This window comes from Triticum urartu, chromosome 3A, assembly GCF_056163025.1.
Source record: "Triticum urartu cultivar PI428250 chromosome 3A, HENAU_Tu73, whole genome shotgun sequence".
Taxonomy (NCBI): domain Eukaryota; kingdom Viridiplantae; phylum Streptophyta; class Magnoliopsida; order Poales; family Poaceae; genus Triticum; species Triticum urartu.
The window spans coordinates 641,077,879-641,095,774 of NC_141875.1; the positions used below are offsets into that span (position 1 = coordinate 641,077,879).

General features: G+C 47.9%; 1 protein-coding gene across 1 annotated transcript; it reads left to right on the plus strand.

Annotated features, from left to right (window-relative positions):
- The first annotated feature begins 717 nt into the window (after positions 1 to 717).
- Positions 718 to 1,420, plus strand: LOC125548988 (uncharacterized). Its single transcript, XM_048712490.2, has one exon. The coding sequence runs from the start codon at positions 805 to 807 to the stop codon at positions 1,123 to 1,125; it is 321 nt and encodes a 106-aa protein (XP_048568447.1). The 5' UTR covers positions 718 to 804; the 3' UTR covers positions 1,126 to 1,420.
- The last annotated feature ends 16,476 nt before the right edge of the window (positions 1,421 to 17,896 follow it).

A 17,896-nucleotide genomic window follows, 5' to 3' on the forward strand; every position in this document is an offset into this window, starting at 1 on the left:
GGCCAGCAGAAAAATCATAAGAAAGAAAGCACAACGGTAGACAAATCGTTCGCATGTTTAAGATCTTGAGCAATTTTCTGTCCATAGATTTCTCAAAGAACAAAATGAGAAGAGTGTGTGTTAACAACCGACAACCCAATCTTTCGTAACACAAAAATCAACACACAACCCCTCTCCATTTCCCCGCAGCAAAATACAGTGCTATGCATGACAGATATGCCAAAACCATGTTCCTGAATCACGATAGGCCAAACATTAGGATTCAGACAAATGCATGGCACTTCGTTTACTGGCAGACCGTGAGCTATATTATCTAGCCAGCTAGCCCCAAATGCTATATGTCCCATTCGCCGGCCATGCACATGAATTCCTCTGTAGACGCCATGCTCTGAACTCCATCTGGATTCAGATGAATTAAGATCGCCCACTTGGCACAAAACGGCGCCCCAACATGCCTCCAATTCCAGCCAAGAAATAAGACTCACATGTTACCGGCTTCGTGCTTGCCCATTGGCTCGGTCTGCACTGCCAGCACGTACCGCATGCAGGTACGTGGAAATATACGTTCCCGTTGAATGTATCATGGCTTCCTGCCGACGATCTGATCTGGCTAGCTTTGCCCGTGACCTAATGCGGCCAAGCCCGCGGCCACATGCGCGTCGTCACGGGCCACGGTATCCCCACGCTATATAAGCGCTAGCCATCGCCCACCGTGACACACCCAGACAACCGACTGCCCCCCACACACGCACACATCAAGCAGCAGCTGATCCACCAGTCGATCGATCCGACAGCTAGCTAGCCATGGCCGCCGGGAGGAAGATGACGATGAGCAGCGCCGGCGTGGCCGCCGCGCTGGTGGCGCTGCTGGTCGTGGCGGCGGCGTCGGGCGCGGCCGGGCTCAGGGTCTGCAACGTGGACAGGGACAGCGTCGTCAACAACTGCAAGTCCTACTGCACGGTGGGCAGCACGGAGGCCAGCCCCAGCGGCGCGTGCTGCAACGCGGTGCGCGGCGGCAACTTCAAGTGCCTCTGCCAGTTCAGGAACGCGCTGTCCCCGGACATCGACGGCAACCGCGCCATGCAGATCCCCGCCAAGTGCGGCTACGGGGCGGCCTCCTGCTAGTCACGGTCACGCACTATGCAGCCCGATACGCGCCGGCCGCCGCGGTCCGCCGCCGGTCGCCGGTTGCACCAGTAGATCGTAACGTGGTGTTTTGCTGTCAACTTTCAGTCGTTCGTAGGAGTACGTACGTTCTGGTCGGCTGGCTGATCCGAACGCGCTCCTGCGTGCGTGCATGCATGCTTTGTGTTGGCCATGCATGCTAGTACCTTTGTATCCTCTTCTGCTTTTCGTAAGTGATGTTGCTGTGTGTCTACAGCCATGTCGCAGAAATAAACTTGTTTCCCGTGTTAGTTAACTTTTAGTCCTTCTCTATATGTTTGTAGATTTTTTTCTGGATCATCTATCAATAATTCCAATAAGTTCTGTGAAACTTTTAAATAAATACTCCCTTTGTTTCTAGAACTAAGTCTTTTTAGAGATTTCAATATGGACAACATACGGATGTATATTGACGTACTTTAGAGTGCCGATTTACTCATTTTGCTTCACATGTAGTCTGTATTGAAATCTCTAAAATATCTTATATTTAAGAACGAAGGGAGTAATAATCTGAAACACATTCCTGCAAAAATAGAAGATCATAGGCCATGGGAGGAGAGTCTTCGGGAAATGTAAACAAATTTTAGTAATTTATATATAGCTCATAATATCCGTAAAGGCCTTATCCACAAGGGCTCCAGTTTGGCGCTTCACGCGCCGAATTGCGGGCAAGGCTAAGGCGAAACAAAAGACAGTGGGCCGGCCAGGTAGCCATGTGGTTTCATCATGCTCACATCACATACATGATTTTCTTTTTAATTTTGTTCATATTTTGGAAAATACTAAATACATATATTATGAAAAATAATTTAATTAGCTTTATTAAGTGTTCATAGCACATTTAAAAACTGTTCATGCAGTTTATAAAAATTGTTCGCCCAACTTTTTAAAAATGTTTGTGTCAATCAAAAAAAGTATTTCCCCGAAAAAACCAAAACATTATGTGACATTTAAAAAACGCTCACTCAATTCAAAAAATGTACTCGGCATTTTTGAAAAATGTTATACAATGTAAAAAATCATGTAATTCCAAAAAACTATTTCTACCATTAAAAAATGCATGTTGCATTTAAAACAATGTACAGGTGTTTACAAGATAATTTTGTAATATTTTAGAAAAATGTTTATACAATGTCCAAATAGGTTCACGTAATTAAAAAAATGTTTCAACCTGTATTTGAAAAATGTTTAACATGTATTCATTTTTTTCGAAACTTGTAATTGAGAAAGTGTTAATCATGGGTTTGGAAAATGTTAAATATAAATATAAAATGTTTTGCATGTGTAGAAATGTGTATGAATAAAGTAGACGCCAAAATTATATCTGAAAAAAATATTAACCATGTATTTGAAATTTTTTAAAGTGTATAAAAATATTTTCTTTATGTATACAGAAAATGTACAATGTGTATTAAAAATTATGCATGCATTAGAAAAGGAAGAACTGACGGGAAAAAGAAAACTGAAGAAAAAGAAAAACTATCGAAAAAGAGAAGAAAACCCAAGGAAAACCAACGCAAAAATGCGAAAAACCGATAAAAACCAAAAAAAAAACAACTCACGCAAAACTGTACAGTTAGGTCCGCCTAATAGCCCCGCGCTGTAGGCGAGACTTATTACGTCTCAGTATGGGCGAGATATAGCTGAAAGCGCCTGTGCGAACGCTCATGGGCCGTGGCTCAATTAGTAGTAAATCTCTCGCTGAGCTTTCCCCGTTTGGGCCGGGCCGGCCGGGCCTAAAAAAGCTCACGGCAGAAAACTGAGGCCTGGGCCTTCCCATGCCCTACCATCAGGCTACTTTTCAAGCCCAAGCCCGGCCCATCTGGTAAAAAGCCCCTAGGGCTTAGGGCTGTGGGCGGGGCCTCTTTAAAATGTCAATATGTCAAGCCCAAGCCCGTCCAGGCCCTGCTGGTAGGCTCAAAACTTAGGCCCAAGCCCAGCCCACGAGCAAGCCCATCAGGCCTAGGCCCTGGATTTTAGGGCCGGGCCTGGGTGGGCCGACATGGCCGGGCTGAAGATGGCCAGGACTACTCCAAATTCACGGTGTGTGGGAGAAGCCACCTCCCCAGCAGATCCGCTGGAGGCGCACGAGTGAAAGGCCCGGTCACCGCTGACACCATCTAGCCTTTGCCCGGCGACAGCGAGAGGAGGGTAGCAGAAGAAAGACGACCGAAGGAGGAGACGCGTGAGCTGCCCGTGCTAGTGGAGGAGACCTGAGAGCGACGCGGGGGTCTTCGTCTCTTTGAAGAAGACGCTCCTTGGAAACTGCCGCTTGTGCTAGTGGAGTGGAGTGCGGTACCATTCACGCAGCCTTGGAAATTTCCTTGCATCGATCGATCTTGGCACATGCAGCAGCTTCACTTGTGCTGGTGGAGTGGAGTGCAGTGCCATTTATGCGGCCGCTGAGGCGACCCGTTGATGATCAAAAAGTGACTGACGTGTCGCGCCGACACCCGTGAACCGAACATGCATTGTCTATGGGTTCAAACAGTGGACCGCGTACATACTCCCTCTGATCCTTTTTATTCTGCATATTAGATTTGTCTGAAGTCAAACTTTGCTAAGTTTGATCAAATTTATATTAAAAATATTAACATCTATAATACCTAATGAGTATAATATGAAAATATATTTCAAGATGGTTCTAATGATATTGGTGTTGACATATGAATGTTAATAATTTTTTGTATAAACTTAGTCAAACTTTGAAGAGTTTGACTTCAGACAAACCTAATATGCAGAGTAAAAATGACCGAAGACAGTATATACTCCTTCATTCTAAAATAATAAATGTCTCGATTATATACAAAATTCAGTGCAAAATTATACTAAGCTTTTTTTTGAAAAAAATATTATACTAAGCTTGAGACACTTATTTCGAAACGGAGACAAGAAATAGCATTTTCTCGTAGTTACAAAGTCACGTCAAAAACTCGGTCGACCGCCAAATGCATCGCCCAGGAAATCCAGCGTAACCACTAGAAAAATGTACTATGCATCTTGCTTTTTTTTTAGTCAATGTTTTACCATTTGTCAAGGATTCGGCGGTAACATTACGGCTACAGGAAGCAGAGCATCATCAGAAAATCTACTCCTCTTGTAGTGTAAGCTTAAACCTAGTACAAATATTACAAGGTTACAACAGCCCACTCAATTATGAAATACAGCGGAGTAAGTATCTCAGCCCAACAAAAGATGATAGGTTCTGATGCCACGGACGCACGCCGTTGCTTCAAATTCATTTATCAAAAAAGATTTCGTCCCGCTTTATATATTAAGCAATGAACATCCACAACCCGGTACAATCGCGTGCCACCACATTACACGTACATATCCAAGACAGGATATATAGGTGCTGAGCGCAGCAACACAATCCAAGCACCACAAGAGCAACCGGGGTCATCAGGCGTGAAGACGTCACCACAGAGAGATGAAGCCGCATACACCGAACCGTGGGTTCCAAGGCGGTGCCTTCAGAAAGGATATGACACCGGAGTGCCGCCACCGCCCGACCCAAGGGTCAGAGTTTCCCCTGGAGCAACATGACGGGCAATGATGGCCGCGACGACGCCTTCAGGAAGGGAACGAGTTTCGCCGCCGCCGATCCGTCCGGAGGTAGAACAGGTTTTCACCCCGGCCAACACTCACCACCACCGAACGCCACACCGCGGCTACCATGCTGCCCACACGGCCCTGGTCACCGGGTTGCACCAAGCCATGGGCTCTGACCATGAGCACCGCGCCACCACCACCAGGGTCGCCACCCTGGCATCCAAGACCTTGATACCACCTCACCTGACACCCACCGCTACCCCACCTAAAGAGACGAGTGGAAATGTCCCGCCTTTTGCATCCCTCGGCGGCCCCCAACACCGAGACCAATAGGCCGGCCAAAACTGGCCACCATCGACCCGTACTGCTGCACCGGGCGCGAGACGAGATTGGTCTTGCTGCCGGGCGCGAGATGAGCTCGGTCCTGCTGCCAGCCGCGAGACGAGTCCGGTCCCGCTGCCGGGCTCGAGACGAGCGATGGAACGCAGTTGGGAGAGGGCCAACCCTTTGATGAAGGTAGCGCCCGGACGATGATGAGAGGGATCGAAGGTCGACACATGCTGCTCACTGACAGGCCGACGCCAGAGATGTCCAGCCGCCGCCGTGAATCGACCCAGACCATCGTCGTGAGCCACCACCACACTGTGGCAGTCCACATCCACGTCGGGACCCCGAGGGGTAGCCCCGAGCCACCCTACAACAGTAGCGCCACCACCCTCGTAGCCAACGGCCGCCGCACGCGAGGTCCTACCGAAGCCCACACCGCCGCCAACGCCACCACCAACATGATCCACCACTGCACTGCCACCCCACCAGCCGACCGCCGCGGCAGGGGGTAGCCGCCCTCAGCCCGCACCGGGATATAACATTAATCAACTTTGGAACAGGATTACACTTACCAACTAAAACCATATCGAGGGTGCTAATCACCATTCTCCATTATATGGTTGTAAGGGCATCTACAACGGTGACCTGCAAATTTCCCCCCGCATTCCTCTGCGGATAAGGGGGACCAGTCCGTGAACACTAATGCCGGAGGCCGCCATCAAACGCTGCCTGCATACACTATTCCGACTAACCGGACGAAATTCGTGCAGACCGGGCGGATTTTGATATAACCCGAACGAAGTTCATGTAAACTAGGATAACTTCTACATAAAACCAGATGATATATCCTCTAGTGAACTAAAAACCTTAAAATAAAACTCCTAAACTACCCTATACTTGACGGTGACCTCGTAGGCCATGTCGGGATGGCTGGCGGCTCCTCCTCCGCCATCATCGCCGGATCCGGCGTCTGAGTCGCCGTCGTCGGGTTCGGGCGGCATAAGAGGACCGCGTCACGACAGGGCTTCCCGGCAGCCGCCCGACACCCGCGGATGATCCTCTCCGCTTCCTCCTGCGACGTGTGCAGTGTGGCCGCGGCCACCAAGGACGCTGGCTGGGGGATAGGGCGGCAGTTCTTGGAGGAGGCATCGTTGGCAGCGGCGATCTAGCTGAGAGACCACTCCTCGCCGTACTTGGCCATCTCTCCGTCGAGGCGGCGGAGGTGGCACTTGGTCGTCTCCGACGTTGCCTCAGAGCGGTCTAGGGTCTAGGCATATGCCAGGTCCAACTCCGCCGCGATGTGTGGTGGCGGGACGTCGGAGTCCATGAACTTGGACCGACGCGCCACGTTGCGCCTGTCCCAACAGCGCTTCTCACTGTCAGCATACTCCTGTGCCGGCATGGCGCTCCGGGATGACGAACAGGTGCCGCCGCCCTGCCGCTGTAGAGGTAGTGGAGAATGTGACCGCACACCTTTGCCGTGATCACATTGAGCAGGGGCGGCAGTGAGTGGCGCTCCTCCTTGACACGGGGAGGGAGCGTCCCCGATGGAGCCGTCGGTCCGTTTAGTTGGAGGATCGAGCAACTGGGCATCAATTCCATCTACTTGTCCTGGTATTTGCATGGCAGATGCCATGGGATGGCTTATCTCATGTGGTTAGGGACCGATGAGCGCAGACAGTGTCCGGGTGCGGGATTAGGCACAAGCACTGACTAACACAGCAATGTACCCAGGTTCAGGGCCCTCGTGTGGAGGTAACACCCCTACTCCTGCAAGGATCTCAATGATGAACTCATGGTGTACAAGGTTGCTCCTGGAGTTGTATCAAAGGAGGAAGAAGTGGGCTCTAGGCTCTGCTCTCTCCCTCGTGTGTGTGTGTGTGTGTGGAATGAATGACCGGCCTCACACTATTGTGGTACTTGCACGAGCGTCGAGCATCTCCTCGAAACTGAACTTGGGCCGCCATGGCATCTTCTTGCTGGCTCGCTGGTGTCGGGTACCACCCACGGCAGCCGGTCAATCCTCCTCCACGGCTGCGACTTGCCGGCTGCCGTAGCGGATGTCTGGTTGCTCGTGTTTCCGCTTGCCATGGTCGCTCTAGCGCTGCCTCGAGGAGCCGGAGCCGCCATCTTCAGCCATCCGGCGGTCAGTCGATCGGCTGATCTTGGATTGCTTTGCCGGCAGCATCGAGTCGGAACGACACTCGCATCAAGGAGTCGGCCGCAATGTACTTGTCTGTTGGGGAACGTAGCATGCAATTTCAAAAAATTTCCTACGATCATGAAAGATCTATCTAGGAGATGCATAGCAACGAGAAGGGGAGAGTGTGTCCACGTACCCTCGTAGATCTAAAGAGGAAGTGTTAGGTTAACGCGGTTGATGTAGTCGAACGTCTTCGCGATCCAACCGATCAAGTACCGAACGTATGGCACCTCCGAGTTCTGCACACGTTCAGCTCGATGACGTCCCTCGAACTCTTGATCCAGCAGAGGGTTGAGGGAGAGTTTTGTCAGCACCATGGCGTGGTGACGGTGATGGTGATGTGATCCGCGCATGGCTTTGCCTAACCACTACGACGCTATGACCGGAGGAGCAAACTGTGGAGAGAGACGCCGCACACGGCTTGGGACAATTGTTGTGTCTCCAAGGGGTGCCCTACCCATGTATATAAAGGAGGAAGAGGGAGGAGGCCCACCCTAGGGGGCGCGCTGTAAGGGGGGATTCCTACTAGGACTCCGAGTCCTGGTAGGATTTGGTCCCCCTTCTTTTCCTTCTCATGGAGGGGGAAAGGAGAGGGAGTAGGAGAAGGAAAGGGGGGTGGCACCCCATTCCCTAGTCCAATTCGGCCTCATCCCCTGTGGGGGGCGCACCAGCCCCTTGTGGGCTGGTTAGCCTCCCTCCTATGGCCCATATCTTTTCCCGGGGGGTTCCGGTAACCCCTCCGGTACTCCGGTATATACCCGATACACTCCGGAACCCTTCCGGTGTCTGAATACTAGCTTCCAATATATCAATCTTTACCTCTCGACCATTTTGAGACTCCTCGTCATGTCTGTGATCTCATCCGGGACTCTGAACAAACTTCGGTCACCAAAACACATAACTCATAATACAAATCGTCATCGAACGTTAAGCGTGCAGACCCTACATATTGTAGACATGGCCGAGGCACATCTCTGCTCAATAACCAATAGCTGAACCTAGATGCTCATATTGGCTCCTACATATTGTACGAAGATCTTTATCGGTCAAACCGCATAACAACATACGTTATTCCCTTTGTCATCGGTATGTTACTTGTCTGAGATTCGACCGTCGGTATCCTCATACCTAGTTCAATATCGTTACCGGCAAGTCTCTTTACTCGCTCCATAATGCATCATCCTGCAACTAACTCATTAGTCACATTCCTTGCAAGGCTTATTATGATGTGCATTACCGAGAGGGCCCAGAGATACCTCTCCGGTACTCGGAGTGACAAATCCTAATCTCGATCTATGCCAACCCAACAAACACCTTCGGAGACACCTGTAGAGCATCTTTATAATCACCCAGTTACATTGTGATGTTTGATAGCACACAAGGTGTTTCTCCGGTATTCGGGAGTTGCATAATCTCATAGTCAAAGGAATATGTATAAGTCATGAAGAAAGTAATAGCAATAAAACTTAACGATCATTATGCTAAGCTAACGGATGGGTCTTGTCCATCACATCACTCTCCTAATGATGTGATCCCGTTCATCAAATGACAACACATGTCTATGATATATAAGTGAAGTATGGTCAATGTCCATATTACTACAGACTATTCTGTTTTTGACAGATTCTGTTTTTGTTGCGTTGTATGCTTATTTTGATGAATCTATGGATTGTATTGGAGGGTATAGTCCATAGTAAAGTTAGAATAAAGTAGGTATAATGCAATTATAAAATATGAATGGGTTTGCCATAGTACTTAAAGTGGTGATTTGTTTTATTATACTAACGGATCTCACAAAGGTTTTGTTAAGTTTTGTGTGATTGAAGTTTTCAAGTTTTGGGTGAGATCATGATGGATGAAGGAATAAGGAGTGAAAAGAGCCTAAGCTTGGAGATGCCTGATAACCCACAAGTATAGGGGATCGCAACAGTTTTTGAGGGTAGAGTATTCAACCCAAATTTATTGATTCGACACAAGGGGAGCCAAAGAATATTCTCAAGTATTAGCATCTGAGTTGTCAATTCAACCACACCTGGAAACTTAATATCTGCAGCAAAGTATTTAGTAGCAAAGTAATATGATAGTAGTGGTAACGGTAGTAAAAGGTAACGATAGCAAAAGTAATGTTTTTGGTATTTTGTAGTGATGATAGCAATAGCAACGGAAAAGTAAATAAGCGAAGAACAATATATGGAAAGCTCGTAGGCAATGGATCGGTGATGGAGAATTATGCCGGATGCGGTTCATCACATAACAATCATAACATAGGGTGACACAGAACTAGCTCCAGTTCATCAATGTAATGTAGGCATGTATTTCGAATATAGTCATACGTGCTTATGGAAAAGAACTTGCATGACATCTTTTGTCCTACCCTCCCGTGGCAGCGGGGTCCTAATGGAAACTAAGGAATATTAAGGCCTCCTTTTAATAGAGTACCGGACCAAAGCATTAACACATAGTGAATACATGAACTCCTCAAACTACGGTCATCACCGGTAAGTATCCCATTATTGTCACTTCAGGGTTAACGGACCATAACACATAATAGGTGACTATAGACTTGCAAGATAGGATCAAGAACTCTCATATATTGATGAAAACATAATGGGTTCAGATCTGAAATCATGGCACTCGGGCCCTAGTGACAAGCATTAAGCATAGCAAAGTCATAGCAACATCAATCTCAGAACATAATGGATACTAGGGATCAAACCCTAACAAAACTAACTCGATTACATGATAGATCTCATCCAACCCATCACCGTCCAGCAAGCCTACGATGGAATTACTTACGCATGACGGTGAGCATCATGAAATTGGTGATGGAGGATGGTTTATGATGACGATGGCCATGGATTCCCCTCTCCGGAGCCCCGAACGAACTCCAGATCAGCCCTCCCGAGAGGTTTTAGGGCTTGGCGGCGGCTCCGTATCGTAAAACGTGATGAATTCTTCTCTCTGATTTTTTTCTCACCAAAAGAAAATATATAGAGTTGGAGTTGAGGTCGGAGGAGCTCCAGGGGGCCCACGAGGTAGGGGGGCGCGCCCTAGGGGGGCGGGCGCGCCCCCACCCTCATGGACAGGTGGTGGGCCCCCTGGTCTTCATATTTTGCAAGGATTTTATTAGTATTTCCGAATAGATGTTCCGTGAAGTTTTAGGTCATTCCGAGAACTTTTGTTTCTGCACATAAATAACACCATAGCAATTCTGCTGAAAACAGCGTCAGTCCGGGTTAGTTCCATTCAAATCATGCAAGTTAGAGTCCAAAACAAGGGCAAAAGTGTTTGGAAAAGTAGATACGACGGAGACGTATCAACTCCCCCAGGCCTAAACCTTTGCTTGTCCTCAAGCAATTCAGTTGATAAACTGAAAGTGATAAAGAAAAACTTTTTCAAACTCTGTTTGCTCTTGTTGTTATAAATATGTAAAGCCAACATTCAAGTTTTCAGCAAAGATTATGACTAAGCACATTCACAATAACGCATAGGTCTCAAGTTTACTCATCAATGGCATAATCAACTAGCGAGCAATAATAATAAATCTCGGATGACAACACTTTCTCAAAACAATCATAATATGATATAACAAGATGGTATCTCGCTAGCCCTTTATGAGACCGCAAGACATAAATGCAGAGCACCTTTAAAGATCAAGGACTGACTAGACATTGCAATTCATGATAAAAGAGATCCAGTCAAGTCATACTCAATGTAAACTAACATTAATGAATGCAAATGACAACGGTGCTCTTCAGCTGGTGCTTTTTAATAAGAAGATGATGACTCAACATGAAAGTAAATAGATAGGCCCTTCGCAGAGGGAAGCAGGGATTTGTAGAGGTGCCAGAGCTCGGTTTTGAAATAGAGGTGAATAATATTTTGAGCGGTATACTTTAATTGTCAACATAACAACCAAGAGATGGCAATATCTTCCATGCTACACACACTATAGGCGGTTCTCAAACAGAATGGTAAAGTTTATACTCCCCCTCCACCAACAAGTATCAATCCATGGCTTGCTCGAAACAACGAGTGCCTCCAACTAACAAGAGTCCCAGGGGGAGTTTTGTTTGCAATTATTTTGATTTGATTTGCATAAAGCATGGGACTGGGCATCCCGGTGACCAGCCATTTTCTCGTGAGTGAGGAGCGGAGTCCACTCCTCTTGAGAATAACCCGCCTAACATGGAAGATACAGACAACCCTAGTTGATACATGAGCTATTCGAGCATACAAAACAGGATATTTATTTGAAGGTTTAGAGTTTGGCACATACAAATTTACTTGGAACGGCAGGTAGATACCGTATATAGGTAGGTATGGTGGACTCATGTGGAATAACTTTGGGGTTTATGGATTTGGATGCACAAGCAGTATTCCTGCTTAGTACATGTGAAGGCTAGCAAAAGACTGGGAAGCGACCAGCTAGAGAGCGACAACAGTCATGAACATGCATTAAAATTAATCAACACCGAATGCAAGCATGAGTAGGATATAATCCACCATGAACGTAAATATCGTGAAGGCTATATTGATTTTGTTTCAACTACTTGCGTGAACATGCGCCAAGTCAAGTCACTTAAATCATTCAGAGGAGGTGTGACGCCCGGATAATTAAGCTACAGCAACCCTCTGCTAATGATGCCACGTCACTTCAATTACTGTTGCTAATCTCGCGGTAGTTCGAAACCGATTCAAATTGAAATTCAAAATCCATCAAACAATAAAGGTTTTCAAATGTCAAGACTAAAATGTTCAAACGGTGGCAAATAATCATTCATTAATATTGGTGGTGAACCAATTTTTTTGCAAAATGTTTAAATGCCCTAAAGTAAATAAATAGTGGTCCAAAATAATAATAATAAATTAATTGCTTTTTAAATTATAAAAATACTAAACTAATTTAATTTGGGTCCAAGATAACAATTGTAGTGGCCTAATTATTGATACTAAGTTAGGTTCTAACTACAAATTTATAAGCTAAGATAAAAATAAAAGCTAAAAACTAAAACTGGAAATAAAATGAAAAAAGGGGAATCCCCCCCTGCTGGGCCACGGCCCACCAGGCCATCGGGCCGCCAGGCCGGCCCAGCCGCACCCCACACCCTCCCCCATATCCACCCCACTGGGGGAAAAAACCTAACCACCCACCCCACTCCTCGCACCCACTCCCCCCGCTAGATTTGGATCGGGGCGCGATGCCCCGACCCCACCGCCCGACGCCGCACCACTGCCGAGACGCTGTCACCGCCTCGCCGGAGCGCTCCCTCACCGGTCTGCCGCCCCCTACGCACGTCGTCGCCGTTGTCCTCCCCAAGCCACACTGCCACGAACCCTGCATCTCGCCGTGAGCCTCGCTCCCTCCCTCCCCACGCTTGCGCTCACCGCCGCGGCCCAGCCGCGCCCAGCCCGCGGTTGCCGTGGACCACACACGCCCGCGCCGCGCCGCTATCGCTCCGCCTCCCTACCCCAACCTCTTCCCCCTGCTCGCTCGCGCGCATCCGCGCCAGCTGCTGCCGCGGCTCTGCTTTGCCCCACCAGCGCCGCCGGCCGCCTGCGCTGCTGCCGCCTACGACCGCGCCCGGCTGCAGTCCTCGCGTGCACAAGCCCTTGGCCTCTCCTCCTCTCGCACCCGCGCACACCCCGCGGCCACCATTCGCAACCCCTCCTGCAGCTGCTGCTCTGTTGCAGCTGCTGCTGCTACTACGGCTGCGCCGCCCCCCGCCCCTCACGACCACCGCCGCTCACCGCGCTCGCCTCGCCCACCGACCCCGTGCCTCCCTTCCGCTCACTCACCGCCGCTGCTCTGTAGCTCGCTGGCCGCGCCCCATCGCCTCTGCTACCTGCTCGCCACTCGGCGCGCGCCTGGCCCTGCCTCGCCGCCGCTGCGGTGGCCTTGCCGGCCCACGCGCGCGCAACCCTCCGCCGGCACCGCCCATCGCCGGTGCCGCCCGCTGCTCCCCCTGGACCGCGCGCTCCGGCGCCCGCCGCATGCGCCTGCACCACCGGGGCGAAGCCCTGGTTTCCCAGCACCCGTACCCGCACGTCCCGGCGCCCACCCACGCCCGTGTGCCCGATAAGGCCCTGGGGCCTATGACAGATGGGCCCCACGCCCAGAATGTTTTGTTAAAAAGGAATTAAAAATCATATATATAATAAATAAATAATAATAAAATTAATTAATTAATTAACTTAACTAATTCTGATTAAAATTAACTAATTAGGACTTATTAATCTAATGTCTAATTAGCCTAATTAACTACTGTTAATTAAACTAACAGTGTATGATAGTGGGGCCCACCCCCTAATTAATTCTAATTAGGTTAATTAAATTGTTAATTAAAATGTGTCACTGACCAGTGGGACCCACTGGTCAGGTTGACCAGTCAACCCTCGTTGACTGCTGACGTCAGCATGACATCATGCTGATGTCATAAATCCATTTTCGAATTTAATTAAAAACTAATTAAATTCCAAAAGTTAATAAAATCTTTAAAAAATCATATCTTTTAATCCGTAACTCGGATTAAATTATTTTCAACATCAAAGTTGCTCAGAATGACGAGACGAATCCGGATACGCAGCCCGTTCGTCCGCCACGCATCCCTAGCATAGCGAACACGCAACTTTCCCCTTCTGGTTCATCTGTCCGAAAACGCGAAACATCGGGAATACTTTCCCGGATGTTTTCCCCCTTCGCCGGTATCACCTCATACCGCGATAGGGCACCCCTAGCACTGATACTTGACATGTCATGCATCGCTATGCATCTATTTGCTTAAATATTTATTGTTTCTTCCCCCTCTTCTCTCGCTAGACACCGAGACCGACGCCGCTGCTACCCAGTACGACTACGGTGTTGACGACCCCTCTCTCTTGCCAGAGCAACCAGGAAAGCACCCCCTTGATCACCAGATATCGCCTATTCTTCTCTATACTACTTGCATTAGAGTAGTGTAGCATGTTACTGCTTTCAGTTAATCCTATACTGCTGCATAGCCTGTCCTTGCTACTACTGTTGTTACCATTACCTGCTATCCTACTGCTTAGCATAGGATGCTAGTGTTCCATCAGTGGCCCTACACTCTTGTCCATCTGCCATGCTATACTACTGGGCCGTGATCACTTCGGGAGGTGATCACGGGCATATACTATATACTTTACACTGTTACCTTACCGGTGATACTGTTTGGAGATGGGGGCTGAAGGGGCAGGTGGCTCCATCCAGGTAGTGGTGGGCCTGAGTTCCCGACGCCCCCCGACTGTTACTTTGTGGCGGAGCGACAGGGCAGGTTGAGACCACCTAGGAGAGAGGTGGGCCTGGCCCTGGTCGGCGTTCGCGGATACTTAACACGTTTAACGAGATCTTGGTATTTGATCTGAGTCTGGCCACTGGCCTATACGCACTAACCATCTATGCGGGGATAGTTATGGGCACTCGACGTCGTGGTATCAGCCGAAGCCTTCGTGACGTCAGTGACTGAGCGGCGCGTGCTAGGTTGGACCACGTAACGCAACTTCCTTTGTAATGGAGGTTGCTAGGTCTGCTCATCGGCCGCGTACGCAACGTGCAGGTGTGCAATGGGTGATGGGCCCAGACCCCTGCGCCATAGCATTTAGACCAGCGTGCTGACCTCTCTGTTGTGCCTAGGTAGGGCTGCGACGTGTTGATCTTCCAAGGCCGGGCATGACCCAGGAAAGTGTGTCCGGCCAAATGGGATCGAGCATGTTGGGTAATGTGGTGCACCCCTGCAGGGAAGTTAATCTATTCGAATAGCCGTGATCTTTGGTAACAGGACGACTTGGAGTTGTACCTTGACCTTATGACAACTACAACTGGATACTTAATAAAACACACCCTTCCAAGTGCCAGATACAACCGGTGATCGCTCTCTCACAGGGCGACGAGGGGAGGATCATCGGTTAGGATTATGCTACATGATGCTACTTGGTGAACTTACCATCTACTCTCTTCTCCTATTGCAAGATGGAGGTTACCAAAAGCGTAGTCTTCAAAAGGACTAGCTATCCCCCTCTTATTCTGGCAGTCTACAGTTCAGTCCACATATGATAGCCTTTTTCATTTGATACCAATGCATACATATGTAGTGTAGCTCCTTGCCTGCGAGTACTTTGGATGAGTACTCACAGTTGCTTTGCTCCCCCTTTTCCCCCTTTCTATACTCGATTGCTGCAACCAGACGTTGGAGTCCAGGAGCCAGACGCCACCGTCGACGACGACTACTACTACTCGGGAGGTGCCTACTACTACGTGCAGCCCGCTGACGACGACCAGGAGTAGTTTAGGAGGATCCCAGGCAGGAGGCCTGCGCCTCTTTCGATCTGTATCCCAATTTGTGCTAGCCTTCTTAAGGCAAACTTGTTTAACTTATGTCTGTACTCAGATATTGTTGCTTCCGCTGACTCGTATATGATCGAGCTCTTGTATTCGAGCCCTCGAGGCCCCTGGCTTGTAATATGATGCTTGCATGACTTATTTTATTTGTAGAGTTGTGTTGTGATATCTTCCCGTGAGTCCCTGATCTTGATCGTACATGTTTGCGTGTATGATTAGTGTACGATTGAATTGGGGGTGTCACAAGTTGGTATCAGAGCCGACTGCCTATAGGAATCCCCTTCCACACTCCTTGGCCGGAGTCGAGTCTAGATATTACAAAACTTTTTACTAACATGGCTGTGTGCCTTACGGGCCCACGTCGCCATCTGGGTGGTATTAGGATCTTTTACTCCTCGATCCTTATTCTGGGACTATGATCTCTCTTCTACTCGGGTTAAATGATTTTACTAAATTTGACTCTAGGTTCTCGTAACTACTTCTCCCGGAGAGCCCCTTTATCACAGTTGATCGCCTACTGCACCAGAAGAGATTTCGAAGATACTCTCCGATGTTTTCCCGAGACCCTTCTGCCCTTTGCCATTGCTATATCTACCACCGATAAATCGTTATGGATAACTACCCGCATTTGTCGTTCGTACCTTCATCCCCAATTGCTCTTGGTATTACAAGATTCCCTGAAACATTCCAATATCTCGAGAATCCATTATGCCTGCTGCCTTGCAGCTCCATTTTCACTTTAATACATCTACGGATAATTCCTCACACTCATCGAGGATTTGTTCATTCCTAGTTGATCATGTGATCCAGAAGATACTTTGAAATACTATCCGGACTGTCGATAATCCATTGTCAACTATTGCTCTGAAAATACTTGTCTGCTTGCATTATGGTTACTTTCCATATGTCTAGCAATATTCACGAGCATCCTTTGTCACTGTCATTTTGAGTCTTTGATCCAATATGTTTGCGAATGCTCGCAATCATCAATCCAACCCAGAATTCATCCTTCCAGCTCAGACGCCATTTTTAACATGAGTTGGTTCTCGACCATTCAAATAGTTGTCGATTGTACCCCTAAGGCTATTCAACTTATCCAACCCTAATCAGAGTGTTGCTTCTGATCCCTTGATTTGAAAATATAATTCCATTGCATTTGAGCTTAAATTAGTCAGTTGTTTCTATGGTTTCATCTTCTTACCTTTTTCCTTCTTCTGGTTGAGTACCAATGCTCACATCAGATCCCTTGTGGACCACCAGATCCTTTGTTGGATTTTATTCGACACCGTCCTTCATATTCATTAAACATTGTGAGCTTTTCTTCGGATACATAATGCCTTTGGTAAATTGTATCCGCTGCTTTGCGAACCATGCTCTACTTTCGAGCTTGTATTTTTTTACTCTGAAGTTTGTGGTATATGTTCCTAAGATGCCCTGATGGGTTGAACCTATGCCTTCCGTAATCCGTGCGAACCCGAAAGATTACACGAGTCATACTTATTTGGTATTGCACCAAGTAAAATTTTCAACAGTTATTGTCATTTTCGAAATATGAGAGGTGAATGAAAGGTTATGCGTTGAACAAGTGGGAGTCGACCTTGAACCCTGTGTTCATGCCCATGGACCCGATGTATACCTTATCATGGAAGCTTCTCTTAAAATAATTATCCCCTTGTTATAAGTTCATCTTGTATCTGTGGACGTGGTTCCGACCATGTTTCTCCTTGATTCCATTTCTCGTGCAAGTTTGAGCACTTGTCTTCTGCAGAGCATTACCCCAGTCCAAGCTCTACTTTGATCTGTCGTCGAGTATTACCCCCTGGTATCTCGAGATTATCATGGAACCGCATAACTTCTTATGAGTTCTTCATCAAGTGCTACATTCTCATTGATTCTAATTTTTCACGGGCTCTGAGTTATTAAACACTCAAATACACCAATAACTGACTCAAGTCTGCACCATGATTAATCAGCTTTTCGTAACCTTCATTACTTACAAGTTTGAACTCGATCACGTCATCCCTAGCCTGCTTGGCTATATCCTTGTCGTGCCGATTTTAGTTCTGCTACCTGGTCCTTCTTCCCGGAGCAAAAATTTCGATGGTGAGATAATCTTACGTTGATCTTCCTCGTCGTATCAATTGTTCTTGAACAACAAGCTTGATTTCAAGTTTTTTTCATACCATGGTTCTGATAACTTTCGCTTCATCATTCATTTGACTTGATGTCATCGCCATCAGTTACAACTTCATGAAATCTCTCGACAAATGTGTCATGATCAGCATCAGCAT

Coding starts and splice junctions, on each gene's coding strand:
- LOC125548988 (XM_048712490.2), top strand. CDS start 805: ATGGCCGCCGGGAGGAAGATGACGATGAGCAGCGCCGGCGTGGCCGCC.